The sequence below is a fragment of the Boleophthalmus pectinirostris genome, unplaced genomic scaffold, assembly GCF_026225935.1.
Source record: "Boleophthalmus pectinirostris isolate CB_2022bp ecotype Guang Dong unplaced genomic scaffold, ASM2622593v1 HiC_scaffold_7, whole genome shotgun sequence".
NCBI classification, from domain to species: domain Eukaryota; kingdom Metazoa; phylum Chordata; class Actinopteri; order Gobiiformes; family Gobiidae; genus Boleophthalmus; species Boleophthalmus pectinirostris.
The window spans coordinates 37,335,160-37,362,263 of record NW_026571473.1 but is presented as its reverse complement, the minus strand read 5'-3'; the positions used below and the strand labels follow the sequence as shown (position 1 = coordinate 37,362,263).

The window sequence follows — 27,104 nt, the reverse complement described above, 5'->3', positions numbered from 1 at the left end:
CTTTTAAGTTTCGTTTCTGTGAGAGTTGAACAAAACTGAATTAAACACATTATAATGTCAAACAGCTGATGTGGCTCTAGAGTCGTTACAGTTTATTTGTCGTAAAGTTGAATTTATTTATACAGATTAGTAGTGCAGATAGTAATAATAATGATGATCATTTTAATATAAAAACGTTAATGATTAATCGATAATCGATCGTTAATTCTCTCGACGATCGATTAAAGGTTGTATGGAGGATTTTTTTTTAGTTTCAAACTGTCAGTGAAAGATTAAAATATCATTACAGAGACGCAGCAGCTTTGTAATTATGATGACCAAAAAAAAAAAAAAAAAAGAAAATCTATCAACTGTGGACGTGTTGAGGCCAGATAAACATCAGCCAATAGAAAACGAGGCTACCTCATTTTCTATTGGCTGTTGAGTTGTCAGTCAAACTCCCTAGTGTAACTGATTCGTCGGAGCGCGGGGATTACGTGGTTTATGCAGAGATTCTTAGAGGCTTTTTCGAACTGTCGCTTCCTCGCATTTCACACAAAGTTTGTCGTGACGGCGGACGAGAATCCACGACCGGTTCGCCCCAAAAGAAAGTCCGTTTTTTGAGGTCACTGAAAGAAGAAGAGAAGGGGGAAAAGGAGCAAAGCCAAACTGAGGTGATTCTTGGAGATCTCGTCCAGCGATGGCGCGACCGAAGCAGGCGAAGGGTCTAAAAACTGACGCGTCGGTCGCTGAATTACTTCTAAACAGGAAACTTCAACACTAATTCTGAATGCGCACAAGGACTGTCGCTGTATTTCTCTTCCCTTAAAAAAAATCCTCTATACAACCTTTAAGAAAATTTCATCGAATGCCCGTCCCTAGTTCCTACTAAAGAACGATGGATTTAATCAAAGAAACTTATAATTCGATATATCGCGACACCTCTCGATATTACTGTGAGACTTCTGGCGATACGATATCAGAATATTTCGGTTATAGTTGCATCTGTAGTCCTTATACTTTTTTCTCAAATTAAATTACTCTTAAAGATCTTAAAGAAAATGTTGTTAAATCGTGAAAAGTGAACCTTGAGTTGTTTTTTTATTTCATTGTTTAACACACAAACCCTGCAGATTTAGGCCGAGTTCTTCTCTCAACACTCTGTTCCACCTTGTGATGTCACGTGGTAATACAGGAACTGCTCCACTGTGTTTTTTAACTCCGTACACCTTTCTCTAGAATCGTTTGGACCATTTCAGCCCTAGAATTGTTTGGATTTGCAGCTATTTTTATCCTCACAGAAACTCCTCAGTGCATCAGCAGATACAGATACTATTTCTACAGAAGTAAAGAAGTAAAAGTTAAAAAAAAACACACACAACTCCACTTATGTTATTGACAGACTTTTAAAATGTAATCCCCTACAGATTACAGATTACATACCCCAAAATGTAGTTTGTAACATAGTCCATTAAATTACTTAAAGTGAGTAATGTAATCTGAATACTTTGGATTACTTGATTTGCTGTAGAGAAGCAAAGACGAGGAAATAGTAACTGTATTAAAAATATTATTGATAGAAAAAGAGGAGACACGTCCACGCAGCAGGATTTAGTCCTGTTAAATCCTGGTTTAGTCCTGGTTTAGTCCTGGTTTAGATCTAGTTTAGACCTGGTTTTAGTCCTGGTTTAGTCCTGGTTTAGACCTGGTTTTAGTCCTGGTTTAGTCCTGGTTTAGATCTAGTTTAGTCCTGGTTTAGTCCTGGTTTAGACCTGGTTTTAGTCCTGGTTTAGACCTGGTTTTAGTCCTGGTTTAGTCCTGGTTTAGACCTGGTTTTAGTCCTGGTTTAATCCTGGTTTAGATCTAGTTTAGTCCTGGTTTTAGTCCTGGTTTAGATCTGGTTTAGATCTAGCTTAGACCTGGTTTTAGTCCTGGTTTAGATCTAGTTTAGACTTGGTTTTAGTCCTGGTTTAGATCTAGTTTAGACCTGGTTTAGATCTAGTTTAGTCCTGGTTTTAGTCCTGGTTTAGATCTGGTTTAGATCTAGCTTAGACCTGGTTTTAGTCCTGGTTTAGATCTAGTTTAGACTTGGTTTTAGTCCTGGTTTAGATCTAGTTTAGACCTGGTTTAGATCTAGTTTAGACCTGGTTTTTGTCCTGGTTTAGTTTCCAGCAATGAGTGGAATTACCAAAAAATAAATAAATAATAAAAATAAATAAATAAATAAAAATAAAATGTGAAAACAGGAAAATACCACCATGTAATCCATTTATTTCAACAAAGTAACTGTAATCCAATTACCACTCACTGAAACAGTAACTGTAACTGAATACAGTTACTCATAATTTGTACTCTGATTACATAACTCCATGTAATCTGTTACTCCCCAACACTGTTTATTACTTATTTTTATATTTTATTTTGATTCATACATTTACATTTATATAGTTATGCTTTATTTGACACCTGCTCTTGCTCTTTTTTTAATACTTATTTAGAGTTTATTATTACCATTTATATTTTTTACTCTTTGTTATTGTATTTTATTGTGATGTTTGAGCTCCTGTGTCCAAATAATTTCACTTGTGGATCGATAAAGTTTGTCTCAGTCGAAGTGAATGAAACAAAAGACAAAAACTCTAAATCTCCAGGTCTGTTTTTGACGAGGTTACAACATTCACAAGATTATTTCCATGTATTTCTAAAATCGATTTGTCGCTTTCTTCTCGTCCAGGGCCAGTGGAAGAACATGTTCGACAAAGATCAAGTGTTTGAGGGAGAATTCCACGTGTCGCCGTCTCAGACCTGCTCCGTTCAGGTGATGTACCAGGAGACCCAGTTCAAGTACAGAAACATGCCCGAGCAGAAGCTGCAGATCCTCGAGATGCCCTACAAGGGGGACGATATCACCATGGTGCTCATCCTGCCGTACCGCGACACGCCTCTGTCCCAGGTAACCAATCAGAGAGAGGTAAAAGAGACATGTGACCAATCAGAGAGAGGTAAAAGAGACAAGTGACCAATCAGAGAGAGGTAAAAGAGACAGGTGACCAATCAGAGAGAGGTAAAAGAGACAGGTGACCAATCAGAGAGAGGTAAAAGAGACAGGTGACCAATCAGAGAGAGGTAAAAGAGACAAGTGACCAATCAGAGAGAGGTAAAAGAGACAGGTGACCAATCAGAGAGGTAAAAGAGACAAGTGACCAATCAGAGAGAGGAAAGAGAGACAATTAACCAATCAGAGAGAGGTAAGAGAGACAAGTGACCAATCAGAGAGAGGTAAAAGAGACAGGTGACCAATCAGAGAGAGGTAAAAGAGACCAGTGACCAATCAGAGAGAGGTAAAAGAGAGACTAGTGACCAATCAGAGAGAAGTAAGAGAGACAATTAACCAATCGGAGAGAGGAAAGAGAGACAATTATCCAATCAGAGAAAGGTAAGAGAGACAAGTGACCAATCAGAGAGAGGAAAGAGAGACAATTAACCAATCAGAGAGAGGAAAGAGAGACAATTAACCAATCAGAGAGAGGAAAGAGAGACAGGTGACCAATCAGAGAGAGGAAAGAGAGACAGGTGACCAATCAGAGAGAGGTAAAAGAGACAAGTGACCAATCAGAGAGAGGAAAGAGAGACAAGTGATCAATCAGAGAGAGGTAAAAGAGACAAGTGACCAATCAGAGAGAGGAAAGAGAGACAGGTGACCAATCAGAGAGAGGAAAGAGAGACAGGTGACCAATCAGAGAGAGGTAAGAGAGACAGGTGACCAATCAGAGAGAGGTAAAAGAGACAAGTGACCAATCAGAGAGAGGAAAGAGAGACAGGTGACCAATCAGAGAGAGGAAAGAGAGACAAGTGACCAATCAGAGAGGTAAGAGAGACAATTAACCAATCAGAGAGAGGAAAGAGAGCCATGTGACCAATCAGAGAGAGGTAAAAGAGACTAGTGACCAATCAGAGAGGTAAAAGAGACAAGTGACCAATCAGAGAGAGGTAAAAGAGACAGATGACCAATCAGAGAGAGGTAAAAGAGACAGGTGACCAATCAGAGAGAGGTAAGAGAGACAGGTGACCAATCAGAGAGAGGAAAGAGAGACAAGTGACCAATCAGAGAGAGGTAAAAGAGACAGATGACCAATCAGAGAGAGGTAAGAGAGACAGGTGACCAATCAGAGAGAGGTAAGAGAGACAGGTGACCAATCAGAGAGAGGTAAGAGAGACAATTAACCAATCAGAGAGAGGAAAGAGAGCCATGTGACCAATCACAGAGAGGTAAAAGAGACTAGTGACCAATCACAGAGAGGTAAAAGAGACAAGTGACCAATCAGAGAGAGGTAAGAGAGACAAGTGACCAATCAGAGAGAGGAAAGAGAGACAATTAACCAATCAGAGAAAGGTAAGAGAGACAATTAACCAATCAGAGAGAGGAAAGAGAGACAGGTGACCAATCAGAGAAAGGTAAGAGAGACAAGTGACCAATCAGAGAGAGGTAAGAGAGACAATTAACCAATCAGAGAGAGGAAAGAGAGACAATTAACCAATCAGAGAGAGGAAAGAGAGACAATTAACCAATCAGAGAGAGGTAAAAGAGACAGATGACCAATCAGAAAGAGGTAAAAGAGACAGGTGACCAATCAGAGAGGTAAAAGAGACAAGTGACCAATCAGAGAGAGGTAAAGAGACAGATGACCAATCAGAGAGAGGTAAAAGAGACAAGTGACCAATCAGAGAGAGGTAAAAGAGACAGATGACCAATCAGAAAGAGGTAAAAGAGACAGGTGACCAATCAGAGAGAGGTAAAAGAGACAGGTGACCAATCAGAGAGAGGTAAAAGAGACAGGTGACCAATCAGAGAGGTAAAAGAGACAAGTGACCAATCAGAGAGAGGTAAAAGAGACAGATGACCAATCAGAGAGAGGTAAAAGAGACAGGTGACCAATCAGAGAGAGGTAAGAGAGACAGGTGACCAATCAGAGAGAGGTAAGAGAGACAAGTGACCAATCAGAGAGAGGTAAAAGAGACAGGTGACCAATCAGAGAGAGGTAAAAGAGAGAGGTGACCAATCACAGAGAGGTAAGAGGGACAATTAACCAATCACAGAGAGGTAAAGAGAGACTGGTGACCAATCAGAGAGAAGTAAGCGAGACAATTAACCAATCAGAGAGAGGTAAAAGAGACAATTAACCAATCAGAGAGAGGTAAGAGAGACAAGTGACCAATCAGAGAGAAGTAAGCGAGACAATTAACCAATCAGAGAGAGGTGAAAGAGACAAATGATCATTCAAAAGGAGGTCAGACTGGGGGGGGGAGCCCGGCGACATTGAGCTACCACCCCACGTCTACCTCCAGGGTGGGGCCCCGGTACCGCCAATCTGGGCGACGTCACTGGCCTCTGTATTGAACTCATCATAAGGGGCTTCTGAACCTCTCTTGGTCCCTCAACAACGTAGCTCGAGGGATCATTTGGGCACTCAAACCCTTCCACCTCGTAACGGTGGCGGTTCAAATCCGAGTAAAAAATCTCGGTAAAACATTGACTGTCCACACTATTTAAGTACTGATCAAACCATCTCAAATAAAACTCACGACAGACTAATTCTTGAGTTTTCTGGTCATTTGTTTTGTTATCGTGGCTTTGGTGAGTTTTGCCTTTGTTCGAGATTAGACTTTGTGACTTCGTTGATGTTTGTCTCAGATCGAGGAGCGTCTGACCCTGAAGACGCTGACCTCGTGGATGGACTCGATGGTGGAGAAGACGGTGTCCGTGCACGTGCCCAAGTTCAAAGTGGAGGACCAGTTCAGCCTGAAGGACAAACTGGAGGCTATGGGACTCAGCGACCTGTTCAGCGCCGAGCGGGCCAGCCTGCCAGGTGAGAAGGACCAGAGTGACAGGCGAGAGTCTGGTCTGCCAGGTGAGAGTCCGGTCTGCCAGGTGAGAGTCCGGTCTTCCAAGTGAGAGTCCAGTCTTCCAGGTGAGAGTCCAGTCTGCCAGGAGAGAGTCCGGTCTTCCAGGTAGAGAGTCCGGTCTGCCAGGTGAGAGTCCGGTCTTCCAGGTGAGAGTCCAGTCTTCCAGGAGAGAGTCCGGTCTTCCAGAAGTGAGAGTCCGGTCTTCCAGGTGAAAGTCCGATCTGCCAGGAAAGAGTCCAGTCTTCCAGGTGAGTGTCCGGTCTGCCTGGCGAGAGTCCGGTCTTCCAGATGTGAGAGTCTGGTCTTCCAGGTGTGTGAGTCCGGTCTTTCAGGTGTGAGAGTCCAGTCTGCCAGGAGAGAGTCCGGTCTTCCAGGTGAGAGTCCGGTCTGCCAGGTGAGAGTCCAGTCTTCCAAGTGAGAGTCTGGTCTTCCAGGAGAGAGTCCGGTCTTCCAGGTGAGAGTCCGGTCTTCCAGGTGAGAGTCCAGTCTTCCAGTGTGAGAGTCCAGTCTTCCAGGTGTGAGAGTCCAGTCTTCCAGGTGTGAGAGTCCGGTCTTCCAGGTGTGAGAGTCCAGTCTTCCAGGTGAGAGTCCGGTCTTCCAGGAGTGAGAGTCCAGTCTTCCAGGTGTGAGAGTCCAGTGTCCAGGTGTGAGAGTCCGGTCTTCCAGGAGTGAGAGTCCAGTGTTCCAGGTGTGAGAGTCCGGTCTTCCAGGTGTGAGTCCGGTTTCCAGGTGAAAGTCCGATCTGCCAGGAAAGAGTCCAGTCTTCCAGGTGAGAGTCCGGTCTTCCAACTATGAGAGTCCGGTCTTCCAGGTGTGAGAGTCCGGTCTTCCAGGAGAGAGTCTGGTCTTCCAGGAGAGAGTCCGGTCTTCCACATAAGAGTCCGTCTTCCAGGTAAGAGTCCGGTCTTCCAGGTGTGAGAGTCCAGTGTTCCAGTGTGAGAGTCCAGTCTTCCAGGTAAAAGTCCGGTCTGCCAGGAGAGAGCCCGGTCTTCCAGGTGAGAGTCTGGTCTTCCAGGTGTGAGAGTCCGATCTTCCAGGTGTGAGAGTCCAGTGTTCCAGGTGTGAGAGTCCAGTCTTCCAAGTGAGAGTCCAGTGTTCCAGGTGTGAGAGTCCGGTCTTCCAGATGTGAGAGTCCGGTCTTCCAGTGAGAGTCAGTGTTCCAGGTGTGAGAGTCCGGTCTTCCAGGTGTGAGAGTCGGTCTTCCAGATGTGAGAGTCCGGTCTTCCAGGTGTGAGAGTCCAGTCTTCCAGGTGTGAGAGTCCAGTCTTCCAGGTGAGAGTCCAGTCTTCCAGGTGAGAGTCCGGTCTTCCAGGTGAGAGTCCGGTCTTCCAGGTGAGAGTCCGGTCTTCCAGGTGTGAGAGTCCGGTCTTCCAGGTGAGAGTCCGGTCTTCCAGGTGTGAGAGTCCAGTCTTCCAGGTGAGAGTCCGGTCTTCCAGGTGTGAGAGTCCGGTCTTCCAGGTGAGAGTCTCCCAGGTGAGAGTCGGTCTCCAGGTGAGAGTCCGGTCTTCCAGGTGTGAGAGTCCGGTCTTCCAGGTGAGAGTCCGGTCTTCCAGGTGAGAGTCCGGTCTTCCAGGTGAGAGTCCGGTCTTCCAGGTGAGAGTCCAGTCTTCCAGGTGTGAGAGTCCAGTGTCCAGGTGTGAGAGTCCAGTCTTCCAGGTGTGAGAGTCCAGTCTTCCAGGTGAAAGTCGGTCTGCCAGGAAAGAGTCCAGTCTTCCAAGTGAGAGTCCGGTCTGCCTGGTGAGAGTCCGGTCTTCTAGATGTGAGAGTCCGGTCTTCCAGGTGTGAGAGTCCGGTCTTCCAGGTGAGAGTCCGGTCTTCCTGGTGAGAGTCCGGTCTTCCAGGTGAGAGTCCGGTCTTCCAGGTGTGAGAGTCCGGTCTTCCAGGTGTGAGAGTCCAGTCTTCCAGGTAAGAGTCTGGTCTTCCAGGTGAGAGTCCAGTCTTCCAAGTGAGAGTCCGGTCTTCCACATGACTGACAGCCTCCAAAAGTGAACAAAATAGCACACTTCGTTGGCCAATGTCCAAAAGCTTTTTTTTTAGTCTTAAATTACATTTCAGCAAAAAGCCTTCGTCAGATCATTTTTCTTGCTTTGGCCACAGTATACAAAATGGTTGCCAGCTCAGGTGCTCATATCTCCACCAACAAATGAGATCGACCAGTCTTCGTTCCTTTTTCCCTCCTGATGGTGTAAGTGTAGTCGGTGTAACAGAGCGCCGTCCTCTAGTAAAATGAGTTCTAGATAAATCCTTAACTGTATCCTGTTTTGCTGCTTGGTGTTGTGTTCAGGGATGCTGGAGGACGGCAGTGACACTCTCTTCATCTCAGAGGCCTATCACAAAGCTTTCCTGGAGGTGAGTCTCACCACAGTCCCACACAAACCACATCAGAATCCTCCGAAAAAGTGAGCATCAAACCGCCATGTTTGTTTTCCCAGTGGGATGTGTCTATTGTCAAAGTCGATCTTTTCAAGTCTTTTGAACCATATCGCTTTTGTTTCTGGTTCTGATATTGTCATATTTTAGTTTTGGGGGGTCAGACATCGTAATTGTGTGGTTGTTGGATCCTAACAGCGGAAAACGGCTCGAGAAATGGGCTTCGGAAGTTTGCGAACTCCATAAATGCAAAAGGGAATCAGATGTTTGACAGCAAACCTCCGTTCAAACTGTTTCCCTTCCCAACGGAACTGAAAAATAGGGACAGTTGGTGCCTTTTGCTTTGACGTTGACGTTTTAAATTCGTAACCGAGGTGGAGCGAGGGATCGGGATTTTGCTTTGTTGTCGCTCCACATACAAAATGTTCTCTGCAAACTCGGGATGATTTCTTACGCAGACAAATGTTTCCTTTTTGGTTCTTCCTGTGGTTCAATCCTGCGCGTCACCTTCACCTTTCACTATTTTTCAATTCCGTTGGGAAGAGAAACAGTTTGAACAGAGGTTTGAGTCACACACATCTGATTCACTTTGCAGTTATGGAGTTCACAAACTTCCGAAGCCCATTTCTCGAGCCGTTTTCCACTGTTAGGATCCAAAAAAAACACAGTTACGATGTCTGACCCCCCAAAACTAAAATATGACAATATCAGAACCAGAAACAAAAGTGATAAGGTTCAAAAGACTTGAAAAGATCGACTTTGACAATAGACGCTTCCCACTGGGAAAACAACCACGGCGGTTTGATGCTCACTTTTTTGGAGGATCTTTCCCAGTATATCTGAAATTTGGGATGTATGTATTGCAAACTTGTGAGACTTCAGTTTAGTGTCTGTTCTGATGCTTGTGTCTGTGTGTCTCTGGCTACGTTCAGACTGCAGGGTTTAACGCTCAATTCCGATTTTTTTGTGAAATCCGATGTTTTTACGAGGTCGTTCACATTTCCAGTTAAATGTGACTTGTATGTGACTCCAGTGTGAACATTAAACGGCCCGAAAGTGTCCCACATGTGACACTGGAGACACGACGACGTCAACCGCAGTGAGCGTCTCTGTGTTTACGGAAGTTGTCCAAACATGGACGCAGCATCGAGCACCTGGAGATTTTAAAGTTCCTCTCGTACCGGAGCCAGAACATGAACAACTTACTTGTTTTAAGGAGGAGATTGAGAAGGAGAAGGACGAGGTTTTTGGTCGTGGTGTTTTGTGGTTCAGTCCGTTGAAAGGAACGTGTGGATGTGGAGACGGAGCCAAGAGTGGTGAGTGGAGATGTGCTTCACTTCAGTGACACGGAGTTCATTAACAATTTTTGCCTACTTCAGCGCAGAATAGTGACGTTTGTGTCTTGTTGATAACGTGTAGGTGGATGAATGCACTTTGGCCGTTCAGACTGAAGTCACATGTCAAAAGATCAGATATGTATCGGTTTCAGGAGCACATATCCAAGTGTCCTGGGTCACATTTGAAAAAATCTGATCTGTGTGGTTCAGACTCATTAAAAGATCAGATACAGGAACATAGAAGCAAAAAAATCGGATTTGGGTCACTTCAGGCTGCAGTCTGAACACAGCCTCTGTGTGTCTCTCTGTGTGTGTGTGTGTGTGTGTGTGTGTGTGTGTGTGTGTGTGTGTGTGTGCGTGCAGGTGAATGAGGAGGGCAGTGAGGCGGCAGCGGCCACAGCGGTCGTGGCCATCGGTCGCTCCATCAAATTTGACAGAGAGGTGTTCATGGCGGACCGGCCCTTCCTGGTGCTCATCCGAGAGGCCACCATCAACGCCCTGCTCTTCACCGGCAGAGTGGCCCACCCCTGCACCCAGTGACCACAGCACACAGCACACTGCACACTAGAGCTCACACTGCACACTAGAGCTCACACTGCACACTAGAGCTAGAGGTCAATCTGTCTAACATTTCTACAAGTTTTCACTCATTTCTATTGGCGACAAGGTCCATTCTCCCACTAACAACATCTGCACATTCATAAAAGAAACATTTGCCCCGCCCACTTCTACTACGGGGGGCGGGAGGGCATCTGACACACAGAGATATTATAAAACAACATTCATGTTTTTGAGTTTTCAGCTCAGTCTCTAATGTTTAGAAGAGAAAATGTGACTTGCCTGCTGTGTTAATGGTAATAATGCCGTAAGAGGACCATTATTATTGTTATAACTGTTGATAAAAATAGAAAATAATTCACTGTGTCTGAGGTAAATGTGTAACTGAATTATACAAATGAATAAAACAGATGATCCTTTTAGCCTTGAACTGATTCTATACTGTATATTCAATCAATAAACACATTTTGTCCAATAATGCCTCTGTGTTTTTAAAGTTACTTCTAGGGATGGAACAATATCCAAATCACACGGTACAATATTTTGTAGAGGCTAATATAATTCTAGATAGGACACATTTTTGCTTTTAAAATACCTTGACAAGATTTTGGTGATTTTTTTTCTGTCATAATCCCAAGAATTCAAGTAAAAAACATATTTCTTCATGTTGTCTGCACTGAAATGAATCATGGGACATGTAGTTCCCTATGTTTTTCAACTGTTGCTACTATAAAACCATCAATTTAGGCAAAGAAACTTGTGATTCGATATATTGTGACAATGTTATTGAGAAACTTTATCATGATATTTGAGTTATTGTTACCATCCATCTATTTTCTTATGCTTAACTGGGTCTCGGGGCAGCAGTCTAAGCAGGGACTCCCAGACTTCCTTCACCCCAGACACGTCCTCCAGCTCCTCCGGGGGGGACTCCAAGCCGTTACCAGGCCAGTGCAGAGACATCGTCCCTCCAGTGTGTCCTGGGTCGTCTCTGGGGCCTCCTCCTGGTGGGACATGCCCAGAACACCTCCCGAGGGAGACGCCCAGGAGGCATCCGGCACAGATGCCCGAGCCTCAGCTGCTCCTCTCGATGCAGAGGAGCAGCGGCTCTACTCCGAGCTCTTCCTGTGTGACTGAGCTCCTCATCCTATCTCTAACGGAGCGCCCAGCCACTCATTTCTACAGCTTGTATCCACGATCATGTCCTTTCAGTCATTACTCAAAGTTCATGATCGTTTTTATTAGGTGTAGTTATTGTTACATCCTTAGACTATGTTTACACTAAAACGAATCACCGTATCAGAAATGATCTGTGTCCAGACACGTCGTTTCTATGTCTGCAAGCCTTGCCTATCCACACAGGTTTGTGCACATTTGTTCACGTTTTACAGAAACAAAACTTAAAATCACATGGCTCATTTGCACAAACGGAGCGCTCAAAACACAGCATGTTCCTTGTGTCGCTGATGTGGTTGGTTCAGCTTCTGTGGGACTAAAGGACACGACTCAGTGGAATATGAGTGTTCTTTCTGTGACAGAGGGATGTTCTGCTGATGGTGAGTCTGTTCTGTGTTTCTGTCATGTTGGAGATGGTTCATGTGAAACTTTTCAGAGATTATATGTCTGCAGGTCGTACACACAGACACACGTTTATATGAATGGACAGATATTCTAGCCTCTTAGCGTTTTGACGGTGAATTACTTCGTGGCGCATAGAACTACATCAGTGTTTTCAGGAGTCCACGCGGTGCCGGATCAGATCTGTCCTCAGATGAATTTGTGGGAGCTGGAGGCACCAGATCGTTCCGTCTCTAATCCGATGGAAAACGGCTCCAGTGAGGATGAACACTGCATCCACAACAAAAACGACTCGAATACGTACCAGTGTGAACGGGTCCTTAGTCATTACATCTTCACCAGTATTACCCACTAATAACTTTAGCTCAATAGTTCACTAATGTGTCGTCGTTCTTCTTTACGTTTTTGTCTTTCTTACCTTTACAGTTGTGGATAAATGTTAGAATGTTTATCCTTTGTGGACCTTGTTGATTGAATATTTGTTGATGGGGCAGATTTATGAAGCTGCTGGAGAAAACCACAGACATTTACACACACATTTTGCCATAAAAAACATTAACCAGAAGTTCCACAACCTTATAGTGCAGGACCGTTTTGAAAAAAAGAGTCTATAACAGGGGTGTCAAACTCATTTTGGTCCGGGGGCCGTATCCAGCCTACTTTGACCCTAAAGGGGCCGGATCAGAAAACTCATGGCACATAAACCCCAAAAACAGCAATAAGTTCAAATATTTGTGCAGAGAAACACAAATCTATTACAGAAATCTTAATTTAATTGATGAAAGCTTTCTTTTACAAAATATTATAATATTATGAAAAAAAAAAAAAAGCAATTTCAACAAAATGTTTTAACATTAACTTGTATGCAAATAGGAATAAGTCAATTTTTCTTGGAAAATCCAGGACCTTTCTCATTTTTGACATTTTGTTGATGAGGGTGTCACGGTCAACAGTCAAAACGATCGTCCTTTAAGAGCGTTTGGAAAGAGACAAGTCTTCATTTGTGCTGCTCTGGTGGGAGGGGCCACGTACAGAGACGCTGGAGACGCTGCTGTGATAAACACCACAGAAAATTAACACGATTTTAATAGAAAATATAATTAAAATATTTTAGTAGAAAATCAGCCGAGGGCCACATTAAAGGTCTTGGAGGGCCGGATCCAGCCCCCGGGCCGTATGTTTGACACCTGTGGTCTATAACACGGTGGAACACTTCAAAAAGTCGATTTTCTACAGTTCCCCCTCTTTTAATGTGTAAATCCCAAATAAAAGCACGGCGCGGTTGAGTGACACTTAAAGTGCTTTATTGTGGGCGGATGCGTCCTGTGAGTGATAGTGGTTTTAGTGAAGACATTTTTCACATTTGACTAAAACTAAACCCTCCCTCCACCGTTTAACATGCAACAGAATCCTCCCCATAGCCCAATATATTAGCATATATCTGAATCAACAAGATCATCTCAATATGTGGATATAGCATCGATTCACAGAAGACTAGAAAACAGGAGCGATTAAGAAACAGTCTGAAAACAAATTTGGTACAAAACTAAAAAAAAAATAAAAAATCTAAGTCAAAAAATCTTAAAGCAAAATGAAGTGTTTGTGATGCGGATGAGGTTTGGCCGTTTTCACAGTATGGAGAAGATTGAAAAGTGATGAGGAGGAAAAGTCAGAGCCGGGATTTATGATTTATTACGCGAGATTTAACGAACATTTTAATTTGTTTGTGTTGAACGGACATTCAGATAAGTGTAAAGTGTCTTGCTCGAGGGTGTAATGACAGTCGGGCTATGTGATGTCGTAAACAGAGATCTAAACACCATCAGTTTTATTTCGCAAAACAGACCTGGAGTTGTGTTTTGTTTCATTCAAATCTTTGAGTACTGTGTTTTTCGAACTATAAGTGGCACTTTTGTTCATGGTTTTGGTGTTTCCTGCGACTCAATCTCAGGTGCGACTTGTATATTAACATATATCATTTCAAATTTGTTATTTTCACGTTCACGGCCTCAAGAGGGCGCTCTAGTCTTGTGTGTCAGTATCTCACCTGCATTTAACGCATACAGGCTTGAACAAACTTAGTATCACAATCATGACTTAACCTTTGTTTTTCACTGCACTGTATAATCCAGGGGTGGGCTTTTTTTTTTTATTTTTTTGTCCATGGGGCCACATAAGAAACAGAAAATATTGTGGAGGGTCAGACAAAATGCTTAACTCAGTTTTGCAGTATTTTGTTATAGAAAGCAGTAAACCTGTTTAGTCTTAGTTTAGACCTGGTTTAGTTCTAGTTTACACCTGGTTTAGTTCTAGTTTACACCTGGTTTAGGCCTGGTTTAGACTTGGTTTAGGCCTGGTTTAGTTCTAGTTTAGACCTGGTTTAGTTCTAGTTTACACCTGGTTTAGTTCTAGTTTACACCTGGTTTAGACCTGGTTTAGTTCTAGTTTACACCTGGTTTAGACTTGGTTTAAGCCTGGTTTAGTTCTAGTTTAGACCTGGTATAGACCTGGTTTAGTCCTAGTTTAGACCTGGTTTAGGCCTGGTTTAGTTCTAGTTTAGACCTGGTTTAGACCTGGTTTAGGCCTGGTTTAGTTCTAGTTTAGACCTGGCTTAGGCCTGGTTTAGATCTGGTTTAGACCTGGCTTAGTTCTAGTTTAAACCTGGTTTAGACTTGGTTTAGTTCTAGTTTAGAACCTGGTTTAGTTCTAGTTTAAACCTGGTATAGACCTGGTTTAGTTCTAGTTTAAACCTGGTTTAAACTTGGTATAGACCTGGTTTAGTTCTAGTTTAAACCTGGTTTAGACTTGGTTTAGTTCTAGTTTAGAACCTGGTTTAGTTCTAGTTTAAACCTGGTTTAGACCTGGTTTAGTCCTGGTTTAGACCCAGTTTGTTACATACTGTGGTCCAAAACAAGAAAAATATCTGACAAAGGCTTTTTTTGCCAAAACGTTACTTAATTTTTTAAAAGCTGAGTGTGCCAGGCCTATTTTCACTTGTATTAGACCAGGTTTAATTCTGGTTTAGTGATGTTGCCTTACAAAATATATATAATTGAATCGAAAGTGCACTGTATCGAAAAACGTATCGTATCGACAACTTCTTCCTGACACCCAGCCCTACTCAACACTCTTACTTAATAAATTAATAAGGTGTATTGGAAAATGTGCTTTATAAACTACACAATTTGACAGTAGAATGGATCTGGCAATAGTTTATACGCTTAAAAACTGCACTGGGACAAGATCGTAGTTTTATCTATGACGCAACAAAACGGGCAAAATTTAAAGTGACCATTTCTGAAGCTCTTTGGATTGACGGATTAACGAAACATAACACAACTCCAGGTTTGTTCTCGACGAGGGGACAAGAGTATCGGGAAAAAGTCCGTCTTCTGATCGGACACTTGGCAAACATCGTCGCAGATCTGACTTTTCCTCCATTGTGTGTGTTCCTTGAATGCACCGTAGTGAACTGGCAGCAGATGGTTGTGATATGAATGGCAAGAAAACAAAAAAACATCCAAAAAAATATTAAAAAGAAAAAAAAACAACATCCACTTTTTCAAACAGTGGACACAAACGAATGGATGAATGAAACCAGAGCAACAGAGAACAGCCAAAAACGTGATAGGATAGGCCAGTTTGAATAAGCCAGCAATGTAACAAGGCGTCTGATACGAATTAAATCACGCCAAACCAACAAAACTACAAAATAATCATCTTTTTTCATCTTGGAAATAAGGATGGCCCAATAAGAATTAAGGATGCAAGTTTTCCAAGGTAATAAATGACCAAAATGAATGATAAATAAGCTTTTGTGGTTGTGTTTTTCAGGTTAAAATGTTACAAACCATTGCTTTAAGTTACGGTTAAGTTAATTTAGTTAAAAAAATCATGTTTTTTTCTTTCATTTTTGGAAATATTGCAATACAAGCTTCACGAATTTCGGACTTCCAGTCATTGCGCAATGCATACTGGGAAGGATTTTCTGAAAAAGTGAGCATCAAGTGGGATGTGTCTATTGTCAAAGTCGATCTTTTCAAGTCTTTTGAACCATATCACTTTTGTTTCTGGTTTTGATATTGTCATATTTTAGTTCTGGGATTTGGACGTCGTAATTGTGTGGTTGTTGGATCCTAACAGCGGAAAACGGCTCGAGAAATGGGCTTCGGAAGTTTGCGAACTTCATAACTGCAAAACGGAATCAGATGTGTGTGACTGTAAACCTCTGTTCAAACTGTTTCTCTTCCCAACGGAATTGAAAAATTGTGAAAGGTGATGGGCAGGATTGATCCACAGGAAGGACCAAAAATTAAACATTTGACTGCCTAAGAAATCATCCCGAGTTTGCAGAGAACATTTTGTATGTGGAGCGACAACAAAACAAAATCCCGTATGTTAATGTAGAGGTGCAGAAGACAAACAGACTGAGCTGCACTTTCTTGTTCTTGTGGTTTTACAGCAACATCACGTCTTGGTCTCTTTGCAGTGGAAGGTGTTTCTTGGTGAACAGTTGGTGCCTTTCGCTTTGGCGTTGACTTTTGAAATTCGTAACCGAGGTTGAGCGCTCCACATACAAAAAGTTCTCTGTAAACTCTGGATGATTTAGACAGACAAATGTTTCCTTTTTGGTTCTTCCTGTGGATCAATCCTGCCCATCACCTTCACCTTTCACTATTTTTCAATTCCGTTGGGAAGAGAAACATTTTGAACGGAGGTTTGAGTCACACACATCTGATTTCCTTTTGCATTTATACAGTTCGCAAACTTCCAAAGCCCATTTCTTGAGCCATTTTCCGCAGATCCAACAACCACACAATTACAACGCCCAAATCCCAAAACTAAAATATGCCAATATCAGTAGCAGAAACAAAAGCGATTATGGTTCAAAAGATTTGAAAAGATCGGACGTCTGATCAATGACCGGAAGTCCGAAAATTCGTGTTGCATGTATTACTAATGTATGGAGCTCAACAGTCCTGCCCACTCTGGTTCAAGACGTAAATGTTCCCTTTGACTTTTGGAAAAATTCTAATATTAAGAGTTCGAAGGCATCGCGAGGGCTCCACCAGCTGCGTGCCAAAACCGTTGAGCTCCACCGTCGTCGTCGTGAAGTTTTATTTCATGGCCTCTTATTACGTTATTGGCGTATTTCGTATAAACTTGTTCATAACGATGACACGTTTCAGTACAAACTGGGTTGCGTTATAAAACTGTATGGTTGAGAGGTTTGCGGTTTTGAGGTTAAACTCCTCCTTCCTCCCTCTCCTCCTCCTCCTCCTCTTCCTGCTCGTCCTCTTCCTCGGCTGTGAGCGTGAGGCCAAATGAGCAAACACACAGATATGGTGACGTTGTGGCGATTCACTGAGATCAGTCCTGGGTTCAGTTTTTTTTTTTTTTTCCTGGAGATATTAAACTTTGAGGAACAGGTTTTGTGCTGGGGCCGAGCAACACGGACAAAACCGCAGCACGGATCAGTTCAACGTGATTCAGTTCATGCAGGATTAAGACTGTAAATGAAAGTACAAGAGAGAGTGACCGGGCAAACAGTCAGGTCCAGCTGGTTCATTTCACCACAACTGCCTTTGTCTATTGACCTTATTGAGCCCCGCCCAATGTTTCCTCTAAACAAACACTCGTTCTTTGTGATGGAATTTCCCATTAAACCAGAATCCCGTTCATTCCAATGGAGAACGTGAGAAAAGTTTGATCAAAATAAACCCTCAGCATTTTCAGCAGATCTCAAACTACTTCAAAAAAGTAGAAAACGTTTTGGTTTTTTTAACGCACGAAGAAAAATATAGTTAAAAGACCTTTATTTGCCAACATGTTTCGACCTTAACTGCTCTTCATCAGGGTTTTTTTTTTTCCTTGTGCGATGTTTTAAAACTTTTTCTACTTTTTTGGAGTGCCTGGAATCCGTTGTGTTTTAGTTTTGATCCTTTTTTCTGAGAGCGCCCTCTACCTGCTCCTACGGATTGGAAAACCTGCAGCAAACAGCCACGGTTTTGTTCTTTCTATAATAAAAAAAAACACTTTTGCTTTTCAGACCAGTTAAAAAATGTAGTGGAGCAGAACGTGCAGATATCGTTCCTCAAATATAGTGAAGAAAAAGTAAAAAGGTATCCATTTTAAAAGCGACTAGAGTACTTTACTACTTTTACTTTACGGTACGTTCCACCACTGATGTTCACCAACAAGTCACACTGCACCGATTCTTTAAAACGGCGTTGTAGTCCCAATAAAACTTGTTCGCAAAATGACAGATGATAAAAGTCCCCACTGAAACCAGAATAAGGTGAATAGAAAAGCAGATGCAGATTCAACAAACTTCTAAAAACAGTTTTGCCCTTTTAGTAAATTAAATCTCATCTCTGTAGTGACGGGATGTGGGAATCAAACTGCCAAAATCTGTATCATTCGTTCATTTGTTTTTCAAAATAAAATCAACAATAAGAAAACGAAATAAACAACTATTTTTTTCATTATTTTTCTCCAAAACCAAAATGAAAATGCAGATAACAATTCGTTTTTTTCATTTTTCGGTTTTGTGTTTAAATGAATAATGGAAAAAACAGGTAACGGACGTTTCCTATTTCTGGACTTTTGCGTCGCATACGGACTGAGCCAGGACTAAAACTGGACTAAAACTGGACTAAACCAGCCTTTCTCTCTCTCTCAAGTCCAAGATTAGTCCTGGTTGAGTCCTGATTCAGTCCTGGTTTGGTCCTGGTTGAGTTGTGGTTTAGTCCTGGTTCAGATCTGGTTCAGTTCTGGTTTAGACTTGGTTCAGTCCTGGTTCAGTCCTAGTTTAGTCCTGGTTTAGACCTGGTTCAGTTTTGGTTCAGTCCTGGTTTAGACCTGGTTCAGTTTTGGTTCAGTCCTGGTTTAGGCCTGGGTCAGACCTGGTTCAGACCTGGTTTAGTTCTGGTTTAGTCCTGGTTTAGTTCTGGTTCAGTCCTAGTTCAGACCTGGTTCACTCCTGGTTCAGTCCTGGTTTAGACCTCATTTGGACGTGGTTCAGTTCTGGTTTAGTCCTAGTTCAGTCCTGGTTCAGACTTGGTTCAGACCTGGTCTAGTCCTGATTTAGTCCTGACTTAGTCCGGCATCTTAGTTTAAATCCCACGTTTTATCCATTTTTCATTTAAACACAAAATCGAAAACTGAAAAAAACGAATCATTATCTGTTTTTTTCATTTTGGTTTTGGAGACAAATAACGAAGAAAATAGTTGGTTTATTTTTCATTTTCTTATTTTTGGTTTTATTTTGAAAAATCGAACGAACAAATGCCAACTAGCGCTACCTCAAGAGCATTTTAATCTACCCCACTTCAGCTTTTTTAAACCTGAACAAAAAAACAACAACAAAAACATTAAAAACCAGGGTCTTGCCATGCCAAAAACGTAAAAATAAAAGTCCATTTGTTTGCCCGTGTTGCCCAGCGCCGTCATACCCGCTGTGTCGACTCGAGCTGAGACAGTTCTGAGGTTAGCCGTTAGCGTCGTGCTACGTGAGAGAAAAAGGTAAACGTCCTTTTAGCCTTTTTTTTTTTTTTTTTTTAGCCATGAGAGTCTGATACCTGATAGTTCCTGGTGATTTCTCCTGAAGACTTGGGCGTCGGCAGCGTAGACTCCGACCGAGTGAGGACTTTGCATAAAAAACACAAAATCGTTTCCACTGAGAAAGAATTCACAGCTCCATAGAGAAACAGTAACAGCCGTCCGCGTGCTACCTGCCAGCGCCAACGTCAGAATCTCGCTAATTTCTTACGCAAAAAAAGTCTTACAAGTAGTTTAAATATGCTTGAGTGATATATGTAGGTTTCATAGTTCAGTTCTATTAAAAAAAAAGTCACTCTCGCCGCTTTCCCGCTCTTCCCCGATAAGTGCTTGAGTTGTTTTGGCGCTTAAATCCGAGGCCACGCCCGCGTTCACGTTCCTTTGGTTCCTCCCGTCGCCGCGTCGTCGCGATCGGTCGGTGGCCTCGCGTTTACATCCATCTGGTCCCGACGGGGGAAAGGGAAATGGCTCCTCCTCCTCGCCGCCCTCCCCGTCGCCCCTCCTCCTCGCCAATCCCGGAGCGTTCGGAGCGACAACACATTATTCCGCCGCGGGTCCGAAAGTCCCGTCTCCCCCGTCGCGTTTTAAACGGTCTCGCGAAAAAAATCGTTGTATTCCAGTTGTACTTTCGCCGTTAGCTCGCCGGGCTAACGGAAGCTAGTGTTGCATATCAACAGGTACATACAGGAAGGAGGGTCGGGTGTGGTTCGTTTGAGCGGAGACTGTTCGGTAAAACGGACCCAGCGCCATGCACGGGAAATAAAAGACCATTTATCGTTTGCCCGTTTTAATCCGTGTGTCGCTCGTTCATTCGTTTTTCAATATAAAACCAAAAATAAGAAAACGAAAAAACTACTACAAACTTCATTATTTGTCTCCAAAACCAAAATGAAAAAATAGATAATGATTCGTTTTTTTCAGTTTTCGATTTTGTGTTTAAATGAAGAATGGAAAAAAATGATAATGACCGTTTCCCGTTTCCCAGGACTGATCCAGGTCCGGGACCAGAACGGGACCAGACCAGGACCAGACCGGGACCGAGACCAAGACCAGACCGGGACCAGGCCAGGACCAAACCGGGACCAGAACGGGACTGAGACCGAGACCAGACCATGACTGAAATCAGAACTGAGACTGGGACCAGACCGAGACCCAGACCAGGACCAGACGGGACTGAGACCGAGACCAGGCCGGAAGCAGACCGGAGGCTCAGAGCCCACGGCAGGGCCGGAGCTCGAAGCTGAGGCTCGAACCCCGCGGAGGCTCGTAGCCCGCTCTGGTCCCGGACCTGGATCAGTCCTGGTTCAGTCCGTACGCGGTACAAAAGTCCGGCATCGCAGTCACAGAAGTCACGTAAACGGGAAACGGTCGTTATCCGTTTTTTTCCATTTTTCATTTAAAGACAAAATCGAAAACTGAAAAAAACTAATCCTTATCTGTTTTTTCATTTTGGTTTTGGAGACAAATAATGAAGAAAATTGTTGTTTTTTCGTTTTCTTATTTTTGGTTTTATACTGAAAAACGAATGAACGATGATACATGGATTAATTTTTTCCAAGTGTTTTTAAAGAGCGAACAGGGATTTCCAATGATGCTACACTCAGGGTTCTCACTCTTTTTCTCTGACAAATTTTCTAAACTTTGTAGAATTGATCAGACTTTTACGGCTAAATATGAAATGTTAACTCTTTCCACTCAACTTATGGTTTGGGATTATAGTTTTTTTTACATTCAAAATAATGATGATAAAAGAAAATGTGGGACAAAAGTGAAAAAATGCATAGCACAATAGCACAATCAGATGGCCGATGTTCAAAAAAAAAAAAAAAAGCTTTTTTATTTTCAAAATAACGTTTTGGCAACAGTGCTGCAAGCAAGAAAAATATCTGATGAAGGCCTTTTTTGCCGAAACGTCACATTGACCCGAAAAACAAATGTTTTTCTTCCCGTGCTCTTGGGACGGGTCAATCCGACCCAAAAATGTATTTTCAAATAAATTATCGCCAGGCCAGAAAATAAATGTTTGGGTCTGATTGACCCGCCCCAAAAGAGTGGGAAGGATTTTTTTTTTCTTCGGGTCAATGTGACCCCGAGGAGAGCGTGAGGGTTGAAAATAAAAAAGCTTTTGGACATCGCTATCCGATTGTGCTGTGCATTTTTTCACTTTTGTCTTGCTGCTTCTTGCATTTGCACCTCTACAAGAATTTTGGTGTGCGTTTTCTGTTTCTTTTGAAAAGAAAATGTGGGAAAATGGGAACATAAGGCCGAGGGAACACAGGCATGCTCCCAGTAGCGAAGGGTCACTTTTGATCAGACACTAACAAACATCGTGCAAAAGGGTTTTGTCTGCAGAAGTGCTCGACTTGAAACATCACATTGGGTCATTGAAATGAAAAATTTGGACCTGCAAAGAACTGCAGTGCAGATCTGTTTCTTTTTTTCCCCCACAATTTTAAATTAAAAAGGTCAGCTGACAGAGACTTTGAGCTTTTTCCTTTTGCTTTACGTCACTTAATCTCTTCAAATGGGCCCGTTTGAACACACAGTCTCCGCTGTAGGAGGAGGTAGGCAGTGGTTTCCCTTCATACCCTTTAGAAAAGATACATACAGCCACTAAACCTGACTTTAACAGTACTACTAATATACTACGACTAATATTCTACAAAACAAAAACGTACTGTCTGTTTTTAATAAGCTAATAAAACTGCTAGAATTGTCTTCGCTTGAATCTCTAAACGATTACAGTTTTACTCTCCAGCTAATAAATGCTAAAACGTATTGTGTTTATATTTAAGTTAATGAAATATAAATGTACAAATATCGATTAACTTTGAGTAGAGACTAAATCTTATTCACCTACGAGTTCTTATCAGGTTCAGAGGGAAGAGGAAATAGTTAGCTAATACTACATCTTGCATCTTCTAACACTATGCCAACGTTAAAGTGCCGTTAGCATCGAGGTATTGTAATATTTAAACTGCTATTAAAACCTGCCATTAAAATCATGCTTTTTAGATAAATATATTTCTATTTAAAACGTGAGGTTTATGGTTTCGTGTGAAAATACTGTACAACTGGAACGCAATTATAGCGAGGACACGGCCGGCTCGTTTTTGTTTAGAAAATCGGGCAAAATTATCCGTGTTTTGAGATCATTCCGAGGCGTGGAAATCAAAAATAACACCGCAAAATAAATGTGTTGTCGGCTCGTTCGAAGCTCCGGTTTGGTCTTTTCAATGTTTCTTTCGCTTTAAAAACGTCTCTCACTCATTGTCAGAGCAACAAAAGAAAAAAAAAAAAAAAAAGAAAAGAAAAAAAACCGAGTGTCCCAAAAACGTAGAGTACGAATAAAGAGACATGCTTATTGTATAAAAGTTTCTGAGAAGACTGTGTAGCGCCCCCTGTTGGTGACGCGGCTGTATTGCGTAGTGATGAGAGGTAACTGAGCTGTAGCTTATCCTGCTGTGGTCAACAGGCTGCCCATGGATAATACTGCCACGGAAACGGAACGGTTGAAAACTAAGACGGCGCGGGAACAAGATTTACTCGGGTCAAAATCAGCTCAGGAGGACGAGACATTGCATTTTGATGACGTGGTGAACACACAGAATTGATTTTTCTCATTAAAAATACATGTTTATCTGTAGTTTAGGTTTGTTTTTTGTTTTTTTTAGGCTTAATAAGAATTTACAGAAAAATTTTGAATATTTTAACGCTGCTAAAACAGATTTTTATAACCACGAGGCACTGCTAAATTAACCTGTTTCATCGGACGGTTTTCATGACATCGCAACGTTAGGATCCGTTCGATCGAGAGTAGGCGGGTATTTTTTATTTTTTTATTTAACTAATTGCTGCTATTTGGTCGTGGTATTTGGTTGTAATTCGCCAAAACACTCAGTGGTGTTCAAGTAACTGCAGGGAAAACCGCGAACAAAGTCGTTGATCGTTGTCGTTTCTGTGAGATGAATTTGCGATTTAAATGTGGAAAATAAAAAATACCAAGTTTGTATCTGACAAAGAAAGTCCAAAGGAGGACAGCGTACGCAGTCTGATTAGTTTTTATTGTGATTTTAATGTATTTCTTATTCTGTAAAGCAGTTTGAATTACTTTGTGTACGAATTGTCCTATACAAATAAACTTGACTTGTCTCGTCGCTTAAGAGAAATTAAATTGAGCGGAGACACCAAGTCGCGCCAACCTCGCAACTGCTAAATCAACCAACAGTATAGTATCGATATCGTGGGATGCTGTATTGAGTATTTTTTGGTGTATTTTACTAAATTATTTTGTTACAGCTACAGTTTTGTCGCTTGTTTAGAGGAAGGAAACTCGTTTATGCGACACATTTGACATTTTCACTGTTTTGATGAGTAAAATGTTTGTGTTTCATATGAACTTTGCACAAGAAGTGGTTTAACAAAGACTTTTAACCATTATTTTTACTGAACCGTATCAAAATCGATACGAAAGCGCACTGTATTGACGTATGTATCGTATCGGCAACTTCTTAAGGATACCCAGCCCTACTTACAAATTATTAAAACTTCAAATAAAATCAATGACTGCCTGTTTGTGCTGCACGGTTCAATATGCACGCTGTTGCCGTTGGAGTGAATATTTGTCTAAAACTGTGCCTCGTGTAAGATTTGTATTTTTTTTTAAATATCCATAACAACCTTTATTAATATGGAAGACTATAGATAATTCTCTTGTGCTCGGGACTTGGCGAAAACCGACCTCCACCTCGAGAAAGTGCAATGAAACAGCCAATTAAATCGAGGTTACGAAACACAAACTCGGGCAAGTTCGGTTGGATTTACACCACAGCAAAAATGACAGCACACAGTAAACGTTAAGGGGTTAAGGAATTGTTTTTTTGTCATTTTGTTAAGTCGTATATGTGTAGAGAAAGTGTCTTCTAAAAACTTTGTAGTGACGTTTAGACTTTCTTCCACATCATTTGACAGTCGACAGAGGGTTTTTTTCTGAGCATGTAAAAGTCAAACTGCCATAATTCAGTCAGAGGTTTGAGTTTTATTGAGATTCGGATGTCGCCCTAGTGCCCGTCCAAAATGTCGTTCTACAGACTGTATATCGTGTTCATAAGCGAACAAAATAAACATTCAACTTTCCAACTTTCTCAGGCATCCATATTTTCCCCAACTGTCGCAATGGAACGGATTTACAACGGATGTCGGGAAAACTGACTCTGATTTATCGACTACCGACGTTCGATAAAATGCAGCATAACATTCAGCGGCGCTTCGTGTTAAAAATGAGCGATGGGCGATACATCGGTCCCAGAAATGGTATCGTCCAGTTGATCTGATATTCAAAATTAATGTACGATATCGATATTTTGGCCATGTGTCATTCCCAGTTGGAAATAGAAGCAATTCGGCTTAAAATATCAAAATAACCTTTAAAAAAATCCATATTGGACCATCTCTTTTAAAAATTACAGCATTTTTTTTGTAGTTAGTCACTGAGTAATAAAAAACACTATTAAACCTTTACTTTTTAAATTAGAAAATATGGTTACGTCATCAAAATGCAATGTTTTTTTGTTTTCGTTTACACCCGAGTCAATTTTGTAGCCCGAGTAGAGATCGTCCCTGCACCGGATTAACTTTTTTTTTTAACCAGTTCTGATCGATTTTGTGTGACTGGGGTTTTGAGAATTTTACTAAGAAGTGTTTTTGAATTTTAGATTTAGGTTTTATTTAAAATCTTCACAGTAAGTTGCGTTCACAGAAAAAGTTTAGCATTACTGGGCCTATTTTTGCGTGAAACAAAACTGGCAAGAAAGAAGTTCAGGCTCAACATTTGTGGAATTTTGAGATTTCTTTTAAAATCCGTAGAGAAATAAAATCCCTGCGCTCCATCGAAACCGTCGACAGAGATTGTGAACGCAACATATCACGTAAAAAGGCCACTAAATTCATTATTAATACTTTTAGAATTGATTCTGCTTTTAGAATTTGACCCATTTTCATGATTGGATAAAGTATGGATTAAAGGGCTGCCATTACGATAAAATTACATAAACAAATCTACAATTAAATCTTAACTAAAGCCTAAAGTTTGTTGAGGGTTTGTTGGGGTGTTTACATTTTTAAAGGGGCCACGACAAAGTGCCTCTGAAAATGTCTACACTATTTACTACGGTATAATTCATTGCCTTATATAAAAGCAAAAACATGATTTCATATTGCAAAAAAATTCAAATTCTACCTATTCATACTGTAATTTTACTGATTATTATTTTAGTTTCTAGCGTTGGTTTGTATTGACCTTATTTTTAAAGTGCACAATATTTACATTTGCATTGTCTGAGCTGAAATAGATAAGATGAGTAACTCTTTTGGTCGATTATACGGTAGCTTTGATCTCACTAGTCGCTATTTTAAAGAAGACATATTGTGCTCGTGTCTGTTACATCGTTATATTTTGTGATATCTGTGGATCACGATGGTGTAATTTGGACATTTTCGACGATATTCATCTACGGCGACGTTCAGACTGCAGCCTGGAGTGACCCAGCTGATTTTGCACAATATGTCTCCTTTAAGTTAAATTACATAAAAAGTGCCCAAAAGTGCTAGACGAATCGGACATGTACACACTTCTACTTTTAACAGTCTACTCCTATTTCTTACGCACAGGCCTAGTAAAAGTTTATATTGTATTTTACATCTATGTACAGGAACTTGAGGGGGTTTTCAAACGGGGAAGGCCATAACGTTTGGAGATTTTAAGGTGACGTCTCGTTCATAAAAGTGCTTTTTCGACAGACTAGCGGCGCATAATATTTTAACCGTTCTGATTTCTGACAGAGGAGGGCAGTAGTGAGTTGGATTTATTCAATATTTACTCAGAAACTATTTATAAGTCTAGTTTTATTACTGAAAAATGCGTATATTGGGTTCATAGTTTTGTGAAAAAGATTTTAATTGTTAAGATATTTTGGCTGATCACATCAATACTATTACAAATCTCATTACTTGCAAATATTAGTATAATAATAAAGTATGGTATTGTAGTACCGTATTTTTCAGACTATAAAGTGCACCGGATTATAAAGCGGAATATCAATAATGTTGAATTCTCTCGTCTATTTTCATACATATATTGCACCGGATTATAAATCGAATTAAGCGAAACAAACGGACGACATTTGAGACTGATCCCTTCGCCCAGGAGTCCACGAACCATCGGCAGATCGTGGCGTAATTCGCCCAGCCGTGATAATTTCAGTTTTTTCCTACTAATAATAATGATAATTTCAGTTTTATTTCCTACGAGGCCGACTCAAATATACATTGAGTAATAATGTGTTTAATGCAGCTTTGCCACATTTGTTTACATTTTACAGAAACTAAACTTAAAACCACATGGCTCATTTGCATAACCGTAATGCTTCAACAATCCATCAAACGAGACATGATCTAGCCTTGATTTTTTTCTTGTGCCACGTTGAATCGACTTGAAATAATGAAATTGAAATGATGTTTTTCTGCCTTCAAAGTATATTTTATTCATTTTATGTTTTATACATCGCAAAACTGCTCTAAGGTTCGGATTTGTAGCCTGTATTTATTTTCAATTTGAACATTTTGCATAATTTATCAACGTGTTTTTTGGGGTTTTTTTTTTAAGAAAGAAATGCTGAATAAATCGAGCAGCTCTGCGATTTTGTTGTTTACCAAAGCCGTACTAAAACGACAGATTTTTCGACAGATTTTTGAGCGCCGCGTACCACATAAAAACAGTTTGAGGTCAGTAAACACAACCGGAATTAAAACATAAGGCGC

At 41.4% G+C, this 27,104-nt stretch overlaps 1 protein-coding gene across 1 annotated transcript in view; it reads left to right on the top strand.

The window, feature by feature from the left end:
* Positions 1-10,517, top strand: part of serpinc1 (serpin peptidase inhibitor, clade C (antithrombin), member 1) — a 30,288-nt gene extending 19,771 nt beyond the window's left edge. The window contains exons 6-9 of the mRNA XM_055165218.1: positions 2,714-2,932; positions 5,672-5,846; positions 8,168-8,232; positions 9,954-10,517. Coding sequence (XP_055021193.1) covers positions 2,714-2,932; positions 5,672-5,846; positions 8,168-8,232; positions 9,954-10,130 — 636 coding nt within the window. The 3' untranslated portion in view covers positions 10,131-10,517. The remainder of the gene's footprint in view (positions 1-2,713; positions 2,933-5,671; positions 5,847-8,167; positions 8,233-9,953) is intronic.
* Positions 10,518-27,104: the final 16,587 nt, after the last annotated feature.